General features: G+C 44.8%; 1 protein-coding gene across 1 annotated transcript in view; it reads right to left on the reverse strand.

Moving 5' to 3' along the window:
- Positions 1–543: 543 nt before the first annotated feature.
- The window catches only part of MRRF (mitochondrial ribosome recycling factor), a 59,738-nt gene continuing 37,403 nt past the window's right edge, over positions 544–22,878 (reverse strand). The window contains exons 6-7 of the mRNA XM_055399248.2: positions 12,808–12,967; positions 544–4,461 (exon numbers count right to left, since the gene is read on the reverse strand). Of these exons, the coding sequence (XP_055255223.2) occupies positions 4,384–4,461; positions 12,808–12,967 (238 nt within the window). The 3' untranslated portion in view covers positions 544–4,383. The remainder of the gene's footprint in view (positions 4,462–12,807; positions 12,968–22,878) is intronic.

Here is a 22,878-nt window from a genome sequence, read left to right on the forward strand (position 1 = left end):
GATGGGAGTTGTTTAAGGGGCTGAGTTTCAGTTCTACAAGGTGAGAGTTCTGGAAACTGGTTGCACAACCACGTGAAGGTACTTAACACTTCTAACTCTATACTTAAGAATGGTTAAGACGGCAAATTTTATGCAACATGTATTCTACTACAGTGAAAAATAAAGACAAAAATTTAAAAGGAGTTTTAGAAGGGTTCACAGGACAAAATCTAACTCTATAAAAGACATACACCTAGACCATTGATTCGAAAAGCCTAAAAATAAACGAACGGGAAAGATACACCAAGCAAATGTAAACAAAAAGAAAGCAAGGGCTGCGATCCTGATCTATAACAAGACAGAATTCAGACTCCTGACGCTGAGAGACGAAGAAGGTGTGATCAGGCTGTCTCTGCAGCAAACAACACACCAGCACTTTCACAGAGCAGAAACGACAGGAAATGCACAGAGAAACAGAAATGCTAGTAACAGGAGACTGAAACACACCACTGCGGTCCAACTCTCATCCAAGGGTCAAAAAATAAGCAAAATACAGAAAATGTAAACAATGTAATCTACGAAATATATTTTCCATATATATATATATGGATATAGATAGACAGATCCATGTATAGTGTCCATTTCAAAACTTGCACCCCTCAAAGTAGAGAATGTACCTGTTTACACACACAATGAAAACTGATCCTTATGAGAGCAAAACTTGCAAAGTTTCACCCAGTGGTTCCAAGGGGATAAAGGATGTATTGACAGAACTTTGAAAACTAGAAAGCACCAAGCCAAATATTAGTTACTGATGCTGTCAATACTATTACTGTGGTTATTATCAGTATTCACTTCTGGATGGTCTTTCGACTCGCTCCCTGATTCTCCAATAGGTTCTAGAGGAGGAATAAATATGTAATCTTTACTGTCTCTACAAGAGCTACCATTTCTTCAGCGTTGTCCACATGCCAGCCACTGGACTGTTTTGCATGCAGCCCTTTGCTAGAAAGAGTTTTCTAATCATTTTATAAAGTGAGCTCTCTACTTTCCTCATATCACCTTCAGGGCCCCGAAACTGCTGGGTGCATTCTGAGTCAGTACTTAATGAACACTTACAAACTGAAGCGTACTGATCAGCAGCCCCACTTAAAAGTTAGATCTGAGTCTCAAACTTCACTCCAGCATTTACTGTTAATAGCTGTGTGTACCCTTTCCGAACCTTGGTTTTCTAATATGTGAACACAGATAGGAGTATTTCCTACAACAACTAGGACTGTTCAGACATTTAAATGTAATTAACACGTGTAAAGTATTCAGCATGGTACCTAGTTTACAGCAGGGACTTAATAAATGGTAGCCTGAGGTTGACTACGCCCTCAAAAAGAGATCAACTTAGATGAGGGGTTCTTTTTTCTCAAAATAAATAAACAAATAGAACATCTTCCAATGCAGTTGAAACTATTTTTTAAAATACCATGGGAGTGATAATAAGTTATACTACATCCTTATTATGGAATACTGTAAGGCAATGAAAAAGGATGAATTTTTTTTCTATGTGTTCACTCATGGCTAGAGGGCCATGATATGTTGAGTTAAAAAAAAAAGTCAAGTTTAAAAAGAGAAACAGAATGGTGCACATCCCTGTTTTTCAAAAAATGATACACACAAAGGGAAAGGTCTGGAAGTACATACATCTAATTGTTAAAGGGGAGTATGCAATTTAGGAGTTATAAGAGATGTTTCTTTTTAACTTTTTACCCTCCAGTTTCTTCTGTAATTTCCAACACACACACACATACACAAGAAAGAAGAAATAAACAGATAAAGAAGTTCCCAAATTTTCTTTGGCCTGTATTTTTCACAGGACTTTGAAAGCCGTTGAACTGAATAGAGGACGTGCTTAATTTTTCTGGCAAGTGTAAGAATTTCCATACCCGGTTTTTCCTTGTGAAAGAGAGACTCGAGAAGGGAGGATGAATTGCTTCATTCTCACTCACTCCTCGGCACATCCAAACAGGTAGCTTCCCTCTCGTCCCTGCCACCACAGCAGGCCTGACATGCAGAGTAGCAGAGAAACCCTTTGATAAATGTCAACCGAAATAGAGCAATCAGCTGAAAGCCATTTGCTGAGCCGTCTGACTGCCCTGGGCTCGAGGTTTTCCTTTATGCATTTATCATGATGTACGGCTTTGGCCCACATACACACAGGAGAGAAATTGTTGACATGTGGAACCCAAGTACAGAAAATCTTTCATTTTCCCCCCCGTCTGTTCACCAAATAAGTTTTTGTTTATTTAAAGACTACAGAGGATTTGGCTGTTAAGAACCAAATGCCTTTGGAGTGGAGTTACAACATAATTTATCATTTCCTCTGTTTATTAAAAAATCCTGCATCTGTGAGCAGCACATTTGTAGTGAGTGGAGGATTTCGGCCACTCACGAAAGACTGTTGCAAAGCCCCTGCCATGTGGCTTACCCCCAAAAAAGATCTCCCTTGATTGCTATTTCTTTCCCTGTCCCTCCCCCTGGCTGACTTCTGACCGCGTGATGGCTACTCGGGGCTGGTGAATGTGGTTGGACTGAGGACAGGTAAGCGGGGCTGGAGACTGTGTTCCCTTCTTTCATCTTTGCCCTAATTCTGACCTTGAATCCCACTGGCTGTTGTGCAGCGTGCTCTGCCAGTACAAGCAGAGGGAGAAGCGCAACTTTTATTACCTCTCACAGGGGACAGAGTCTGAGGGGAAACGAACAGCAGAGAGAATGTGGATGCTGCTTGGAAGGAATGTAGCCAGGCCCTGCTGCCGCCAGAGAGGGTTCCGTTCTAAAGGCAGACATCTGGCAGAACTGGAATAGACCTTCTACTTTCCGGCCAAGAGACCACAGACAGCAACACAGTCCAGGGACCATGCACCTCTCAAAGACAGGGTCGGGTCTCCACCATCTTTGTAGTCCCAGCACGGAGCACAGGACCGAGCACAAAGTGGGCACTCCACCGTTTGTGAAGGCAGCAGGATGCAGTGGGCAGAGCACAGGATTGAGATCAGGCCTCAGTGAGATGCCCAGGTCTGCCGTTGATAGCTGTGTAATCCCAGGCAAGAAACTGAACCTCCCTGAGCTCGCCCCTCTCTGTAAAATGAGGCTGACAATGAATAATGAAACCCTCCAACACTTTGGGCAAGTTATCTAATATCGTCATGTGTTAGTTTTCCTACTTGCAAAATGGAGATAATCGACATCTTGTGAGTTTACTGTGAGGATTAAAAAGATAACCTAGAGCTGTTATGAATCTAGGTCATGACGGCTAGATTATGAATGAATCACTGAATAAATGAACAAAGGGAAAAGAATTACTGGAGGGAGGATGCAACTTAACCTAGTACCCAAAGATACGCCACAATAAACAACTTGTTCATCAGTAACAGGCAGGCCCCTGGGGACAGAGATCTCATTACCGAGTAAGTGTTGAGGACAGAGGCAAGAGTGAAAAATGACAGAAGAACCGTGTTCAGGGTGCAAAGAAAGGAAAAGAAGCCAGCATTTGCTGAGCAGCTACTATGTGCCATTCAATCACAACACACTGAATGCCTACTATGTTCCAGACTATGTTCCACAGTAGTTCCAGACTACTATGTTCCATCATGCCGACTTCTAAGGAAACTAAAAATAAACAGGCTAATTATCAAAAAGAATTGAGGTTCAGATAAAAGCAGTGGACAGTGCTAGGAGAGCCAGTATCAGGCATCCTAGGTTGGGGCAGGGGGAAGGGACATGCTGTCCAAGCTGAGACCCAAGGGTGAACAGGACCGGCCAGGCGAGGAGTGGGAGGATGGGGAGGGAAAAGAGCGAAAGCACTGTTCCGGACGCTTCATACGCTGGTCCTCGGGGACCACAAATCCAGACTGACCCCACCGTTTCCTCTGTGCTTGTGATTCTTTCCAGTTTATTTAGGCTTTACTGTTTGGTGAAAATGGGCCTCTAGGAAAGGCATCCAACACGGCTGAAGGCTCACTGGCCCAAGCAGAGTTCAAAAGTGGGGACAGGGCCTGACTAATTGTCTGAAAAGAAGGCTCCCGATATTGGATAACTTGCCCAAAGAGCAGACAGTGGCAAGCCTGCCACTGGTCCTGACAGCTTGGTGACGTCATAGTCAAGACAAATGGCCCAAGTGAAGGCCTTCTGTCAGCAACAGAGCGTCTCTGAGGACTACCCATGCCAGAAGGCCCAGGTCAGGGGACAGGAGGAGAAGAATAAACAGTGTCCCGCCGGAAGGCCATCAGTCACTAGGACTGACCACTGCAAGGTGACAACTTTCCGTATGGATGGAATAGAGAAGTGCCAATTTGCCACCTACGGGATCCACTAGGAACTGGGCTCTGGAGCACTGCTGCCCCTGGTGGGTTTTCATCCAAGAAGTTCTTTGGTTTTCACGGCCAGATGCCTGTCCAGCTCTGCCACTGTGTCATCGGCCATTTGGCTGATCTGCAGAAAAACAAAATGAGACAACCTGGTAACTGGGCCTGAGAAGGGGAGGGGGAGAAATGTTCTAGAACTATGAAGGTTACCTGGGAAACAATAATGGGGACAAAAGCTCATGTGAATTGCATCCCAGCCAGGCACTGAACTAAGAACTTTATATACATACTCTTATTGACTCTGGACAGGAAGAAATAGACACCATGAGACAGTGTTATGTCCCCATTTCACAGATGAGGAAACTGAGGCAGTTAAAATCATTTGTTCAGGATCCACAGCTATAAAGCAGCAATGACAAGAATTTAATCCTGAGTAGTCTGACTGCAGAGCCCCCAAATAGTTACATTTCAGACACTCTGCTATATAAGGCCCTCATACCAATTGATAAGGAGAATATTAAGATCCCAATAAACAAGCAGAAAAAAAAAATCTTGAAAAAAGATGAAGTACATCTGGTTAACAAACATGGAAAATTCAATAGACACTGAAGAAATGCAAATTAAACCAAGATATAATTTAGTTATCACAGTTAACAAAATTTGATGTTGCGGTTTTTAATTATAATAGTCAATACCAGAGCTGTGGTGAAATGGATGAACTCACATATCATGGATAGGAATTCAAATTGATGCAAGTGTTCGTATCATTTTTAACCCCAAACTCTCTCAACTGGGAAATTATCACATGAATAGAATCTGAGAAAATGTCCTTAAGTTCTCCATGCAAAGATATTTATCAAAGCTTATAATCAAAAATAAGAAAACTTAAAATGATAGTCTACATAATTGAATACATATAGTCATTAAAAAGGGTTAAGACTGTCTACTTCTCATGGAGAGGGTATAAATACAAATAACACTCCAGTATACAGTTCTGACACGTCTGTTTTATAACAAGCATGGACTGCTTTTGTAATCAGAGAAAAAGAAATAATGTTTCAAGATATTATTTATAACATCATGGAAACATGCCCATGTTACCCTTGAATTCAAGAAAAAAGAATACAAAATGTGTATATACACAGTAGAAATGATCTCAAATATATTTAAAAACTGGAAGAAAACGTGTCAAAATATTACTAGTGATTATCTTTTAGTGATGGGAAGACGGGAAATGTATTATTCATGTTGGTATCTGTCACATTCAGCAGAAAACTTAGTCCACAGCAAGGGCTCAGGAAATATTTCCTAAATGAATAATTACTAGTTTTCTGTGCTTTTCTGTATTCTCCACATTTTCTGTAGGAAACATAAACTCCCTCTAAGAACAAAAAAAGCAAAAAATACAATTGAGTAAGTGTTGCAAGTCTTCATTCCCATGTCTAAAAGAGACCTCAGGCAGGAAGCTTTGAAGCGGGCAGTGTGGCACCCAATTCTGTGTGCTCAGCAGCACAGCGGCTGTTTGACATCTTTATTTGCAGACCACAGGCCTTGGCCAGGAACTGGGAAATAAATGCCCTGGAAAGGATAGCAACTAAAAAGGATTTGGAGCAATTGGTCCCAGGCAGGGAGACAGCCAGACTCTTACCAGAGCAACAGCTGCACATTTTGGAGGAGGGGAGAGCAAAGCTGCTGGGGCTGCCGGGCACTCCGAACAGGACCAGCTCAGAGTGGCTGCCTGGGATCCTCGCTCAGCTGGCACAAGCCCCTGAGAGGCTTCCTATGCCCCCACCCCGAGCGGCCTCCTTGTGTGGGGTGTGGCACGGTGCCCAGCAGCACTCCAGCGCCCGCATGCTGGTAGCCTGAGACAGCCAGGAACGAGGGCTGCAAGCCTCCTCTGGAAAGATGGCGTCTGAGGACAGAAGCTGCGACCGAGGGGAGGAAGGGTACCTGGAGGAACCGGCTGGGAACGTGGTTCTGGCTTCAGTTCTCAGTGGGGCGACAGGGTGCCAGTCGTTTCCCCACCCTGAGTCTCAGTCTCCTTACCTCTCCAATGGGGACGTGAGTCCCTCTCTCAGAAAGGAACCGTGAGGGTTAAGTAAGATCATGAATATGCAAGTATGTTTAAACTGGTTATTTGCTATGCAAATGCTGCTTGTGTTACTCCAATTTTTACTATCACTTTGACTTCTTTTTAAATTAATCAATTAATGAAAATATTTACTAACTCTCTGCCATATTACAGGCACAGAGTGCCCGTGGGGACAGTCCACCTGCAAGTCCATCTTTTCCATCTTAAAATAACAATGATTAACAACAAGGATACCAACAACAGCATCTATTTACTAAGAGCCAAACACCACGCTAAAAACTTTACATCGTTACTTCAGGTCATGTTCAAAATATAGAAAACACTATCATTATCTCCCTTTGTTGTTGTTCAGTCGCTCAGTCATGTCCCACTCTTTGCAACCTGATGGACTGCAGCACACCAGGCTCCCCTGTCCTTCACCATATCTCGAAACTCGCTCAAACTCATGTCCACTGAGTCAGTGATGCCATCCAACCATCTTGTCCTCTGTTGCCCCCTTCTCCTCCTGCCTTCAATCTTTCCCAGAATCAGGCTCTTTTCCAAGGAGTCGGCTCTTCGCATCAGGTGGCCAAAGTATTGCAGCTTCAGCATCAGTCCTTCCAATGAATATTCAGGACTGATTTCCTTTAGGATGGACTGGTTGGATCTCCTTTTAATATTATTTCACCTGAGAATTGCACAACAGTTCACACTACGCAGAAGTGTTTTGTCCTCTGTGACTTCATTCAGATCCAACAACCTGATATACCTATACCATAAGGCAGATGGGACAGATATTATCCCCATTTTACAGAATAGTAGACCAAGGCACGGGATTTTAACTGACCTGCCCAAGATCACATAAAAAGTCAGTGATGTGACTGAGCCAAGAACTCACCCACCCTTGACTGCCAGTCTGGTGCTGCTACTCCCCTCGGGGAACCCATAGCACCTGGCCTAGCCCTTCTTCATTCAAAGGAGGCTGTGCTAGACTCATTAAAACCGTCCATCCCTGTCCCACAGTCAAAGTCACAACGTTGGGAGAGGAGCAGGATGGATAAATGACTATCGAAGACCAGCCAGCACACTAGCTGCTTTTAAGTATGCTGTGTCATTGGTCCTCCTGCCAAATCCTGTGAGACAGGCATTACTGCTCCCACTTTACAGATGAAGAAACAGAGGCTCAGAAAGGTGAAGCTGAGACGTGAAAGAGTTAGGATTTGAATTCAGGGCAGTCTCCACAGCAAGAGCTCTTTCCATTACAACACGCTGCCTCAAAAAGATGATGACATCATCAGTGCCATCACTGTCATGGTCATGACTGTCATCATCAACGTTGGCTCCTTATACGTGCAGGAGAATGAAAGGGAGAGACGGAGAAGGGGGCTGGTAAGGGCACACCGTACGCCCACGGCGCAGACCTGGGTAGCACAGCTCAGAACACCCACAGAGCCAGCGGGTGTGTCTCCCGCCCACGGCCTCACTCAGCCCAGCCTTCCTGCCCGCACAGTCCACTAGGAGCCCTTCACCCCACTAGCACCCAGCTTCACTTCAGAACGGCTCTGTTTCTCAGAAAAAGGGAGCAGTGAAAGGATCTTGGCTAGATTTACTGGTGGTTTCTGCCAAGTGCTTTAATGTTCAGCAGACCCACTTGTAGCAAACTGAAGCAAAGGTGAAACAGCAGGCTGGCAGATGTCAAGAGTCCCAAGTGGGAAGACCCTGGTCTTTTTTCAGCAGAGCTGGCCTGGGCTGGGGGTTGGGAAGGCTGTGGGGAAGAGGCAGGGGTCAGACATGACTGCACGGAGAGAACATACCACTGAACCCTTTTATTCTTGTATACCAAAGATGAAATACTTTCATAATACAGCTTTTTAAAAAATCTGACCTCAAAAGAATTTTGGAAAAAGTTTTAAAAAAGAAATTTCACAAATAGTAAAATTACAATTGTTCATAATCCAAATGACCATTAATATTTTGAAGTAAATAAGCTGCTAACCTTTTCACATACGTGAAACTTATAAGTGTTTTGCATCCTACCTTAAAAAAAAAATTCACTGTGGCTGTAAGTGTTTTTATGTCTACATATAAAGTCCAGTGAATGGATCTAAAACAAGCTATTTTACTACTATCAGAAATTTAGACAGGTTTCAGGTTGTTGGATTTTTTTCCAGCTGCACCACACGGCATGTGTGATCTTAGCTCCCAGACCAGGGATGGAACCTGTGTCCCCTGCAGTGGAAGCATGGAGCCCTAACCACTGGACCGCCAAAGAATTCTCCCCAGTTTTCTATTATACATAATACATCAATGGACAAGTCTGTAGATAAAATTCTTGATAACTTATTTTGGATAAATACCTAAGTCGATAAATCAGAAATATATAGGCATATTATCCTCTAGCAAGGTTTATGGATTCATAGAAAAAATAAATATTTTCTGTGGAATGTGGAAGTAAAAGCAATACTTCCAAGGTAAGCAACACTTTGAAGTTCACAACAAAAATGTTAGGTTCAAATGTCAAGGACTAGAAAAGGCCAATAATTTTTAAAATACACATATTCTAAACACCCTGCAAGTGATTTAGACAGTACAAACCAAGAACCTTAAAAATATGCATTTTCTTTGTGCTATAATTCCACATATGAGAGTCCATCCTAGGGAAGTCATCTCAACAAAGATCTATGTATAAAAACATTCACTGCAACCTTATTTATAATAACAAAAAAGTTTAAACAAACTAAATGTCCAAAAAGAGGGCTTATGAAAGTGAATTACAGTAAAACCACAAGATGGACTATTTTGCAACCATCAGAGTGTGGCCGTTTACAAAGAGTTTTTTAAGAAGAAGAAAATGTTAATAATCTTAATGCTAAACAGAAAATAAAAAAGTGGATAGAAAGCTGTTTGATCACGTTAAAAACTATGTGGTTAAGTTCCCAAGTTTCCCTGGCAGTCCAGAGGTTAAGACTCCGCACTGCCAATGCAGGGGGCATGGGTGTGATCCCTGCTCAGGGAACTAAGATATCACAGGCTGCCCAGCATGGTCAAAAAACTGAAAAGTAAATATAACAAATAAAGGATATGTTACTAAATAAACTATCAAATATTTTTTTAAAACTAAGTAGTTAAAAAAGGAGGGAAAGGAGAAATATCCCCAAATCCAGGCTATAGGGTCAATTTTCCCCATTTTTAAAGTCTTCTGAATTCTCTACATTTTCTACAATGAACCTACACTGCTTTGATAATCAGAAACAAAATTTAAAAATACATTTTAAAAACCTTTTTGATAAAGCAGCAATTAGTTCCTGTCTTGCTAATTAAAAACAATTAATAACAACAATAAAAAAGCACACCCAAAACTCCAGATTGATGTCTTCTATTGGGGAAAAAAGAACAAAATGAAGTGTGCACATGGCTGTCTCCTGAATATTTTCTTACCCAAACCTTTAACCATACGACAGTAATTAAAGTTATTAACAACAATGGTAAGAGCTAATATTTAAGTGATAATATCTTAAATAGTAAAGATTACTGCATTGGATGTATCATGTAATACTATATATAGCATGACCTTTTTTCTTGTAATATTCTATATATGTTTACAGAGATAACCTGAAGGCCTACCCCAAAAATGCGAGGGGAGTGCAAAGGGTTAAAGGAGGGGTCAATGTGTATGGTGATGGACAGAAACTAAACTTCTGGGGATGAACATACTGCAGTGTATACAGAGGTTGAAAAAGAATGTTGCAGAATAATGTATACACGAAACATACAGTGTTATAAATTAACATTACTTGAATAATTTTTTTTTTAAAGTACAAGTAAAGAAAACATTTTTAAAAAAACAAGTGCCAGCTATGTGATCGTTCTTCCTTTTCCAAGGAGCATGGGCTCTGGTCCCTGAGGCAGAGGCCCAGACTTACTGAAAGAGTGCCTGAAGGGCATCAGAGGTTACAGGCTCACCACCGGAAAGCAACACAAAGGCCAAGTGTCTGCTAGAGCGATGAAATCCCCTGGGAGATGGACAAGGACCTGGCCCAGCTGGACTCTTACAAGGCCTGGTGAGCGCTCAGCAAAGGCCAGGCCAGTCTACGAGTCTCTTTGAGCGAATGCAGGAAACGACGAGGCCACAGAGAGGACAGGAAGCGAGCCCTCAGGGGCTCAGTGTCAGGCACTCTCACGGTGCTTCCAGCATCCCCAGCCTATCCCTTCACAACAGGAATTCCAAATCACTTTTCACAGAAGAAACAGACTCCAAGAAGTCAAGTAGCTTGCCCAAGGTCACATGACATCAAGTGCAGAACAACCTCTTTCTAACCCCAGTGCCATTACAGGGGTACACTGCCATGCTTCCAGGTCACCACCTTTTCTATTTTCCCTTGTCTGGGGAGCCTTTCAAAAATACACATTCCTACGCAGACCTACTGAATCAGAAAATGTAGGAGGCCCAGACATTCATCTAAAATCCTTCCCTGAGTAACTGTTGGGCCTGCTCTATGACTAGCATTCTGTTAGTCTAAGAGGAAGGAATAGTCAATTTAGGGGGTCCTCATGACTCCCTAACGACTCTCCTGGCCTCCCCATCTTCCCTCTTTATGCCCTATCCTGCCTACACTCCTGTTCAATCTTCGTAACATAACAGCTTTATTGCGGATGATGGAGGCTTTGGGAAAGCCCCTTATAATGTTTATAAGCTAAACATTCTGTCTCAATACTGGTAAATCATCTTTTTTTTTTTAATCTGTCTTAATTACACGGGTACCACACAGGTTCAGGCCATCATCACTTCCTGGCTGGATTTCTGCAGTCACCTCCTGACTTTCAGTTATGCCCCTGACAATCTGGTTTCCACCCAGCCACCATAGTCAACCTTCAAACACAAGTGTGATGCTCTGCTGTCTGAAAATACAATCATTCAAGGGAGTCACTGCATCAGAATCACCTGGGGAGCATTTTAAAATGCCGAACCCTAGGCCCCACCCCTGACTCACTGACTGAATCTCTGGGGGCAGGGGCCCCATATAAACATATTTTTATTAGCTCCTCAAGTGACTCTATTGCCACGACAGATTAGATTATTGCTCAGCAAGTATTAACCCCCTCCCCCAGACCTCCATGAACATATATACTTCCCCTCCACAATGACACTGGGCTTGGCACGTGAGATTTGCTTGGCCAGTGGGATGTGAAAAGAGCAGGTGCTTAAAATATACTTGAGTAGCTTATGCTCTTGCCGTCTGCTGTTGCGAGAAAAGATGCCCTGTGAAGCTTGCTGGCTCCGGAAGACTGAGAGAGACTAGAGCTGGCTCGAGCCCCAACCACGACCTGAGAAGGCGCGTGCTAATCGCTTCAGCTGCGTCCGACTCTGTGCGACGTTAGGACTGCAGCTCGCCAGCTATTCGTGGGATTCTCCAGGCAAGAATACTGCAGTGTGTTGCCATGTTCTCCTTCAGGGGAGTTCCCCAACCCAGGGCTCAAACCTGCATCTCTTGCATCTCCTGCATCGGCAGGCGGGTTCTTCACCACTAACTAGCGCCACCTGGGAAGTCCCAATGGCTGAGCCACATTGAGCTCAGCCTAGAACAGCTACCTCCCAGCTGACCCACAGAGACAGGAATAAGAAAATGTTTGAAATATACATCACTGAATTTCGAGGTAGTTTGCGATGCAGCATCAGTGTGGCCACGAATGACCAATAAAGATGCAGAGCCAACATGGGAACCTCTGGACATGTGAAAGCTCAAACTTCTCAACTTGGTACAGAAGACCCACAATGAACTGGCCACTGTCATCTGGGCCCTTCTATGTCATCCTGGGTCCAAACCACAGTTATCTCACTGAGCAGTGCTCTTGTCCATCTCCATACCTTTGTACATGCTGTTAACCGTTCCCCCTTGTCTCTGTTTCTCTCCAGTTGCTCCTTTAAGACGTGTTCAAGTGCCCTTTACTCAGCACACGAAAAACAGGGCCGGGTGCTCACCTCTCAGCACCCAGACAACCAAGCACAGACAGGAGAGCCCTGGAGTACAGGCTCTGAGATCCGTCTGCTGGGTTTGGAGCCTATGGCTGCCATTTATCAGCAGCATGACCTTGGGCAAGTTACCTCCCTCCTGTGACCCTCAGTTTCCTCACCACCCACCCACCTCACTCTGCAGTGACGAGGATAAATTAAGTGTTGTAAAGTGCTCAGGTTAGAGCCTGGAACACAGCACGGTCAGCAGCTTCCTCCCCTCCTCTGTACTGCCAGGGTCCAGCACAGGGCCAGGCCCAGGACAGACTCGGCCAATGTCAATCATGTCACTGAAAGAACTGGGGGTACTCTTTTCATTTTCCTCACTTCAGACATGAACAGTGATTTTCTGGATCAGATATGTAAACACGACATCTGCTGGCAACAGGTACCTGTTTCTCTATGAGCCTAATGGTGTCCTCGGAGGCCTTGTCCTTCGATTTCTTAACCTTATTTATTGCGTTGGTACGAACTTTCCGTAAAGAGTCTTTGGCCTTGTTTGTGTTCTGTTTAGCCAGCTTCACCAGCATTTCTCTGTGCTCCCGGGTTACTCTGATAGAAGACCAAAAAAAAAAAAAAAAGTTCAATAAAATCATCCCATGTATGAACTGCCTGCCAAGAATTCAACATCACTTCATGCACTAGCTCAGCAGTTTATAACTGTACTCTCCGTCGGTGGAAGATCTTCATATTCCTGACACACGCCCAGGAGGATGTTCAGGGTCAAGGAAGGTTCCTGGTGAGATAACTGAGGATAGCCAGTAAGTGTGCTGTGTAAAATCGTGAGCCAGAAAGTCTAGGCAGCCCTGAAGTTAAATCCTGGCCATGCCTCTTACTGGATGCATAACTGACTTCCCTTCCTCAGAGTTCCCATCTGTACAATGGGATTGTCAGTACTTGACTTAAAGGGGTGGTGTGAAGATTATGGGGTGGTCTGTGTAACTTGTCAGCACTGACCCTGCCACATTTTAAAAGAAAGCGACTATTAGCTGTAATTCCACCCCTTTCTCTCCAACAAAAGAAAGCAATGCCAATGAATCAGATGCTACAGAAACAGCATCATCTGTATGCCTCTAAATCATCCAAGATAAGTAAGTAGTAACCTTCAGAATCTTACCTATTATTACGACAAATTACTTGTGAATCGCTTTAGCACTGACCCAGACAAAACACATGAGAATACTGTACCATTTAACTTCCATAATGTACCCATGAGAGTGTCTGCATATTAAATGCTTAATAAATGTCAGTTATTTTAACTATTAATATCCTTATCATAACAACAACAGTGAGCACACTGAAGGCCTATTATAAATCCCTGGGACAGGCACTCTAGAACATTTTGTAAGCCAACCCTTACAATTGTATGAAGGGGTTATTATTCCTGCTTTACACTCAATCATCGCAAAAGCCGACATGTTTGTCCTGCCTTGGTTTCTTGGTCGTGTGCACACTACCAAGCGTGCTGGTTGTACCAAATGTTCTATGATGAAGGTGACAGACCTCTGTCCTGCTCTGAGGGAGCTTAGCTAGGCAGAGGGCTAAGTAAAGAGACTTTTACAATAGAGCATGTCCATGTTTGGAGAGGGGTCAGTTGGTGGAGGGAAGACTTTCCTGAGGAAACAATATCTGAGTGCGGCTGTCATTAGGTTTGTTCACAGGTATTCTGATTCTTATTCCTTCCAGTAGGAATGCACTTCCTGTCCCCTCTGAAGTTCAGTGTGGCTTTTTTTCCAGTGCTTTGGCCAGTGAGATATGAGATGTGAGCAGAACGGGTGTCGCCTTTATGAGCCCACATGCGCTCTACCACATTTGTTCCTGCCGGCTGCAGTTCAAGTTGAGAAGGAACTTCTGTCAGTTTGGGTCCCAGAGAGACAATGGTGAACAGTGCCCCACTTGGCATGAACAAGAAATGCTTTTGTTGTTTGAGGCATGGAGATTTGGGGGACTACTTGTTACTACAGCACGGCTCATCCTATCCTGACTAACAGCCCACAAGGATCTAAAGAATGAGTGCAAGTTGCCAGTACTGGTAGGGATTTCCAGGAGGAAGAAAAAGCATGCACAAAGGCTTTAGGTCACCAGGAGATTACAGTCATACAAGGGACGGAATTGAGCACAGATAACAAAGAAGGGGGTGACAGGAAAAGAGGCTGGAAAGCCGCATCACAGAGGGTCTTGCAAGATCACAAACGCCATTTACGGATGAAAAAGTTTGGGATCTTGCACCAAGCCAAACCTATGCTGGCCTGCTTCAAAAGCCAATGGTCTCAGTATGAAAAAATTCTCTGCCTCCTGAATCCTGAATTGGACATCACTGGCATATGGTTCCTGACCCGTAAGTCAACAAGGTTCTGGCTTACAAAGGATAATCCCAAATCCTAGGTATAATTGTTCCATGTGAAACAGTGACAAATAGGAGTTAAAGATTCAGTGGCATTTACCTAGTACTTTTTCTCTGATAGGATGAGAAAAAAAATGAAAGAATTTTGAGACAGGACAAGCTGTGAAGATAAAGTGGACAGGTGAGTGAGACATAAATCCTTCCGGATACAGCTATTTGAATTCACAAAATTCTCAAATTCTCAAAATATTCTCAAAATGAAAATAATCCTGACTCCTACCAGTATTAAACCCCTCAATGCTAGGTGAGTACTTTATTCCCTCACTGAACCTCACAACAACTCATCAAACTAGATTCTAAAACCCCCATTTCTCAATCAGGAAACTGAGGTACACAGGCATTAAGTAACTTGCCTGTGGGCTTGAGTGACAGAACTGGGATTCAAATCCAGATCTTTCTAGCCTGCATTCTTCCCACTACTCCAAGCTGCCTACCCCTTACAGTCTATTTCAAATAAATTATGTGCTGCTGCCATTACCTCTGCTTCCAGGCAGAAAGCTTTTTTCAAAGTCAGTAATATGAATCTTGGGACTGAAAAGGACAAAACCACCATGTCAGGAGTTTAGGGATTTGGATCAGATCTTGTTACTTTTATGGTTTTTAATTCACTGAACAAAAATCATGCTGACATGTTTAGGTCTCTTTTTTGTTCTGCCAAAGCATATGTCAGTATAAGGAAGGAACAGGAAAATTAAAACTTGATCCGCTGATTCAAAAAACTTAATCCTGCTGAAACACTAGGAGGGGCAGAAAATAAATGAATCTAAGTCTGTAAGAAACCTCTTAAACTTCTCTACAGAGAAGTATTTCAAACTAACATTTCATACATGATTTGAAATAGCTCGCTTTTTAGACAATCTTTAAAAAAATTAAAAAAATGTATCTAACCAACTGTTATTTTTTACTACACTGTTATATTTTACATGGAGGGGAAAAAAATCACATGTTCAAAACTATACAAATTGGGACTCAAAAAATCTTGAGAGTAAATGGCTACATAAAGAAAACAAAATCATAATATATGTAATTTGGCCTTAATAAAGTATTTTTTATATTGATTAATGAAAATGTGACGCTATTATACTATTGACACCAGTTTCCACACATTGTAGTATTTAATTATTGACAATGACAAAAATATGTCAGTTTCAGGATGCAAATACAGAGGCAATAATCTAAGAAAGTGGAAGGTGAACAGTGAGGGTGGGGGGGTACAGTGAGAAGGGAGGAGGAGGAGGGGATGCCAGGCACAGGAAGTGCTAAAGGAAGAGAGGCATCTGCATGCTGGTTCCGGGTGGTGCTGAGCTGAACGAACCCAGAATACAAGATCGGAAGCAGTCAGGATGATGGCAAGGCTCGGTTCTGAAGTACCGTCAGACCTGTTTTACTCCGTATCTATCACTCAGAAGCTGACTCAGAAGCGGGCAAGCTCCTTAATCTCTCTCCACCTCAGTTTCTTCATCTCTGAAGTGAAGATAATGAAAACACCTTGTCCAGGGGATTGGGAGAAGCAGACAAGACGTACATAAAGTACCAGTAAAGACAGCAGCATATACTAGTGGCCTTGAATAAATGATAGCGTCTATGAATGTTTTAATCAAACACACTTAACTATTTCCTCATGAAACAACGAGGGCACATCTGTTTTAGAAAAGAAACATACTCTATTATGGAAATACTGTAATGCCTTTCCAAACCAGTGATTAATACATTTTATCATCTCCATCTCGCATTCACGGGATTCTGTGAGCTCAGGCTAGTTGTATTTCAGGCTCTGGGCTCAGCCAGTTGGTTCTGAGCACCCGCTCTGCACTTGGCCTGCATTCATTCATCAAGCACTGGCGGGGGCCCCAGTGTTCACTGCCAGATCCTGGGCCGGGCTGAGGAGCGCCAGAGACGAGGGAGGCCTGGGCCAACTTCTCCAGAGGCTCAGTCCAGCAGCGCAGACAGACTCGTGGACCACTGCTGAGGAAGAGCACTGCTGGGATGGAGGGACAGGCTTTCTGCAGGAGGAAGAAGCATGTGGAGAGCACAGCTCATTCTGCTGTGAGGTTTGGGAAGTGCCCTAGCGATGCACAGCGACTCACTGGCTGCAGAAGAAAGGACAGGACACTCCAGGCAGAAGCACGGTAGGAGATAGGCGTGAGGCTGAAAAGGGGGCATCGAATTTGTTCTGAAGACCTGGAGTTTTCAAATTCTTCTTTAGCCAGAAAACTCTGGATTCAAAGAAAATCAAGGCAGACACCCCATTTATAAAACAAAGAGAAACTGAGTTCTCTCTATTAATGAGGGGAAGGGTACTAGCAGAGAGGAAGGTGCTCCAACCCACCCTAACACCCCTCCACTTCTGCACCTGCTATGTACTGGCTGAGTGACCTTAAGCAAGCAATTTAAACTCTCTGAGCCCTGGTCCTCTCATCTGGAAATAGGGACTGAAAATGAAAGCCCCAGCCTCTACCTTTCAGAGTTCTTGTGAGGATAAGATGAGATAATATATGGAAAGTGAACAGTACAAAGCATGGTAGGAAATAAGCAATCAGAAAACCTAAGTTGCCTTTGTGGCTACTGTTGTTCATGTTTGGTAACTATAGCATGTGTGTGCGTGCTCAGTCATGTCTGACTTTTCATGACCCCATGGATTATAGCCCACCAGGCATCTCTGTCCATGGGATTTTTCAGGCAAGAATACTGGAGTGGGATGCCATTTCCTCCTCCAGAGGATCTTCTCAACCCAGGGATGAAACCTGCGTCTCCTGCATTGGCAGCTGGAGTCTTTAACACTAAGCCTCCATGGAAAGTCCGATGGCAACTACAGAGGTATCTTCAAATAATGAAGAGTTTATTCAAGTTTTTATTAAATGAGAAATGACAGGGCAAACAATCTAGGCTCCAGTAAGATGATTTTTTTGAGATCTGATTAGTAATTAAACATTTCTCTTTCTGATATCAATTCATTCACTGAGTTTACAGTTTCATTCAGCAGCTATTTACTGGGCACCCGTTGTGTTCCATCCACTATGTCAGAGTGAATTTACAGTCTGGCAAGGAAGGCAGTCATTAAACAAACACATGCTCAGTTAATCAATAAGTTAGAGTGGTAAGAACCATGATGAAGACATGAAGAGCTCTATGAAAATAATAAGCAGGGGGTCGACCACACTCTCCTGTGGGACCCCAGAAGAAAATGTGACGATATTTAAGTTAAGCGATATTGATGGAAACAGTGTCAGACTTTATTTTTTTGGGCTCCAAAATCACTGCGGATGCTAACTGCAGCCATGAAATTAAAAGACACTTACTCCTTGGAAGGAAAGTTATGACCAACCTAGATAGTATATTAAAAAGCACAGACATTACTTTGCCAACCAAGGTCCATCTAGTCAAGGCTATGGTTTTTCCAGTGGTCATGTATGGATGTGAGAGTTGGACTGTGAAGAAAGCTGATCGCCGAAGAATTGATGTTTTTGAACTGTGGTGCTGGAGAAGACTCTTGAGAGTCCCTTGTACCGCAAGGAGATCCAACCAGTCCATTCTAAGGGAGATCGATCCTGGGTGTTCATTGGAGAGACTGATGCTGAAGCTGAAACTGCAATACTTTGGCCACCTCATGCGATGAGTTGACTCACTGGAAAAGACTCTGATGCTGGGAAAGGTTGGGGGCGGGAGAAGAAGGGGACGACCGAGAATGAGATGGCTGGATGGCATCACCGACTCTGTGGACTTGAGTTTGAGTGAACTCCGGGAGTTGGTGATGGACAGGGAGGCCTGGCGTGCTGTGATTCATGGGGTCGCAGAGAGTCGGACACGACTGAGCAACTGAACTGAACTGAACTGAAGTTCAGATGAGTAAGAGTGGAGAAGCTAGGCGAAGGTCATTCCCACCAGAGCAAATGGTCCATGTAAAATAAAGGCCGCATTCCAGGTGAGGAGGGTCCTGCTCCTGGGGAGCTGAAGAAAGGCAGGTGGCTGCAGCTCAGAAAGCAGAGGAGGACGACACCCAGAGAAGAGGCTGGTGAGCCCGGCAAGGGCGAGACGCGCACACGGGCCCTTCGGTGCCGCATTCTGCCTTAGCAATCCCCTGACGGATGAATGGACATTTACACTGGGTACATGCACTCAGTGGAGTACGATTCAGCCTTAAAAAGGCAAGCGAATTCTGCTATAACATGTATAAACCTTGAAAAGATTATGCTAAACGAAATAAGCTAGACTCAACTGAAGGCAACGGCAACCCACTCCAGTACTCTCGCCTGGAAAATCCCATGGACGGAGGAGCCTGGTAGGCTGCAGACCATGGGGTCGCTAAGAGTCAGACACGACTGAGCAACTTCACTTTCACTTTTCACTTTCATGCATTGAAGGAAATGGCAACCCACTCCAGTGTTCTTGCCTCGAGAATCCCAGGGACGGGGGAGCCTGGTGGGCTGCAGTCTATGGGGTGGCAGAGTTGGACACGACTGAAGCGACTTAGCAGCAGCAACAGGACAAATATTATGATCCTACTGATATGATGTACCTGGTATAGTTAAATTCAGACACAGAAAGTAACACAGCAATTACCGGGGACCTGGGGGATCTGGGAATGGGGACTGTCGCTTTTAATGGGTACAAAGGTTCAGTTTCACAAGATAAAAAGAGTTCTGGAGATTGTACAATAGTGTAAATGTACTTAATACTACTCAACTGTACATTTACAAATAACTGAAACGGTAGATTTTTAAGGCAAGAATACTAGAGTGGATTGCCATTCCCTTCTGCAGAGGATCTTCCCAACCCAGGGATTGAACTCTGGTCTCCATCACAGGCAGATTCTTCACCACTTGAGCTACAGGAATGTCCTATGTATATCTCACTACAATAAAAAAAAAAAAAAAAGAGTAGACTGTTTCTAAGACCAGCACAGAATATCACAGATCTCTGAGTGAAGCAGAAGTGAGATCAGACTTGGATTTTGTGCAGAAACCAAGGTACCAACCAGATCTAAGTGTAAAGCAAGAGTCTGCCCAGAAGCCTCTTGGCAGGCGGACAGAGAGCTCACGATTAGCCTGCAGCAGCCTCTCGGGTGAGTGACAAAGAGAGCAGCCTTTTCCACTGGGGTCAGAGATCCTCCCGGCATAAGGCAGGGCTTCAGCTGATCTGGCAGGGTCACGATTTGTTTGTACAAACCCCACCAGGCAGGTCTTCCAGGAACATCCTGGATGGGGGCCTTCCTGCAGAACTCCTTGAGTGTGTTCCCATGAACAATAAGCTGAGGGGCATGCCCCACCAGCAACTCACACAGCAGATACTGAAACGATACTTCCTATGGCTTCAACAAGAACGGGAAACATGCAAAGACACTCACCAGGGGTACATCAGAGGAAACTATGCTTGGTGTGGCAACTGTGGTAAAAACCAGTTATAAGATGTCAGACTTCAAAAGGCTCCTTGGTCACTTAGCGGGGACTTAAAAAGGTAGACAGAATGTGTCTCAGAGCCAGGAAGACCTAAGCTGGCATCCCTGCTTTGCCACTTGTTAGCTTCAGAACCGTGAGCACGCCGTTGGACTTCTCTAGACTCAGTCTCCTTGCATGTAGAGTAGGAGTAGGAACATTACTAAGAGGGCGGGAGCAAGGATCAAATAAGATGACAGTGGCACGGGCTCAGCACACCACCAGTCTGCACACACTCCAGCACACACGGTGCAGCCGCTTTCCTATTCCAACTGCAGGATCTCCAAGGCTGGGAGACCACAGTATGTGAGCAGTCGGAGAGAAAGCAGTCAGAGGATGGAGTCACTAGCAGCTTAGGCTACTGAGCAGCTGGTGAGCCGGTGGGGGACAGGATGGGAAGAGAGGAGAGTGGGCATGGGGGCCCCGGAAGACAGGAGCTGGGCTTCAGAAGCACGGGACAGGCTGAGGGAGAAGAAGGGAGTCGTATTTCCAGGGAACAAACAGGCTGCGTAAACACATCTCTGACGGCTCCACCGAGAGAACCCCTGATGCCCGTCTCCGTGATGGGCTGCCTCCCCACACAGCAGCATCGGCCTGCAATCAGCAGCAGTTGCAGGCCCTGTTTTATTGTTTGCTGGTGGGCGCTGCCTGATGCTGCGGGGCTGCTGACCCTGAAGGAAATGTTTTTGTTTGTGTAGTACTGCCAGACTTCCTACACTCCTAGGGACACGATTCTCCCTCCCCTCTCTCCTAGCCACCCCCCACTGCATACTGCACCCCGCCCACAGCTCACCAGCCAGATATGCGGTGTCCTTCTAACCCAAAGAAAATCATACACACACTTTGGAAAGACTTCTACCATCAGCAGTACCATCGATTTTCTCTGGGGACATACAAGTAGGCACCTGCTTTCAAAGGCCTGTCCTGTGACCGAGGCCTGGCTAAGCAGACATGCCATCCTGAAATACAGCCCAGCATGATGGAAAGAGAGAGGAAGCTGAGGTCAGGGGTCACAGCTCCACATTCCCAGCTGAGTGATCAAGATGAAGTCACTCGTTTTCTCCTTCCCTGTCACCCAAAGGTTGGAAACCCAAGTTCAGGGATTCATGGAGGTAATTCTCCCTTCTGCTCTCACATACAGGATAACACAGGTGTGGTGGCCAAGGCTGATTTCCACCCCCAGCTCTGCCACTTCGGGGCTGGGTAGCTGTGCACGATTAGTTTTTCCTCCCCAGATCACAAGGAAGCATTCACAGGAACAGACTCTGAAGCCATACAACCAGGGTTTGAGGCCCCAGATCTATCACTGCTTAGCCATATGGCCCTGGGCAAGTCATTTCACTTCCCGTCAGTGTTCCCGTTTGTCAAATGTGTATACTACTACTAAGTTAATGAGACTGTTGTAAGGATTAAGAGAGTTACTATGCTGGTCACGGGGACATGCTCAATAAACACTACCTGTTGTTTTCTTACCTGTAAATGGGGGTGGGGTAGGAGGAGTAATAAAAATGTTACTCTTCTTCCACAGTCAGGACCAAATGAGAGATGATGGTTGAAGAATTCTGCATACATGGGTATTGACTATTTTAAGAGCTGTCCGTCAGATTAGTAATAAAAATAACAGTGAAGTTTCCCACTGAGAGATCAGAGCATAGTGGCTACAGGCCCAGGGTCTGAGAAAGGTGCCTGTCCTTCCCCTCACTCACCGTGTGACACCGGGCGCAGACAACTCCCTTCCCCTATGACTCGGCATCCTCAGGTGTGAACAGGGGAAATAATACACCTACCTCGATAGACTGTTATGAATAGCGTGGTTCATGTACAAATAGCATCTGGCACAGCAGCGGGCACTCTGGGCCATGACTCTCCTTACCACATGCTAGGTCCTGTCCCCAGACCTAGGGAGATAGCACGGGATGAAACAGATGAAGCGCCACCAAGTCACACTCGAGTAAAGGAGAGAGAGGGCACCCGCAACTCTGTAAACCAACACTTAAGTGCTACAAAGGAAATAAAGCAAGACCGGGAGAGAATGAGGAGCCTTACTATGAGGACAGAAGGGCTCACTGACAACTGCCGAGCCGGCTGGCTCCAGTGCCATCTGCTCCCCTTCAATCAGAGTAACAGCGACGAACATAAGCAGAGCTCTTTCCGTGTGCCAGGCTCTGAGGGGATGCACGCTTTGTGCACTCACTGAGTGAACTTTTCCATTGTTCCTGTGACATTACTGGTCTTATTACCTGGTTTCTGAAGATTAGAAAAATGGAGGCTCAGACAGATCAAGTAACCTGCCCAAGGCCACACAGGTTCCTGGAAGACCTGGGATCTGAGTCCAGTGCAGCCTCACTCGTGAATCTCAGGCCTCCCTGCTGGTGCTAGACAAACCTAAGCTACTATTCTTACCAGCTGCAGTGACGTGGATGCTCCTTCACCAAGACCTGCTTAGACAGACTTCACTGCTACTCCTCCAGCTCCCCTACGAGCCTAAACACGGTGGGGAGAAAGGAGGAGGGGGTCCCCAGGGGTCGGCCATGGAACAGTGATGACCTCGGGTGGCCAACCACCGGGTCCTGTCAGCCGGGGCAGGACACAAAGTGTGGACAACAGAGGGGTGGGGGAGAAGGAGC

This window comes from Moschus berezovskii, chromosome 11 (genome assembly GCF_049115385.1).
Source record: "Moschus berezovskii isolate FMDL1 chromosome 11, NW_MosBer_1.0, whole genome shotgun sequence".
NCBI lineage: Eukaryota > Metazoa > Chordata > Mammalia > Artiodactyla > Moschidae > Moschus > Moschus berezovskii.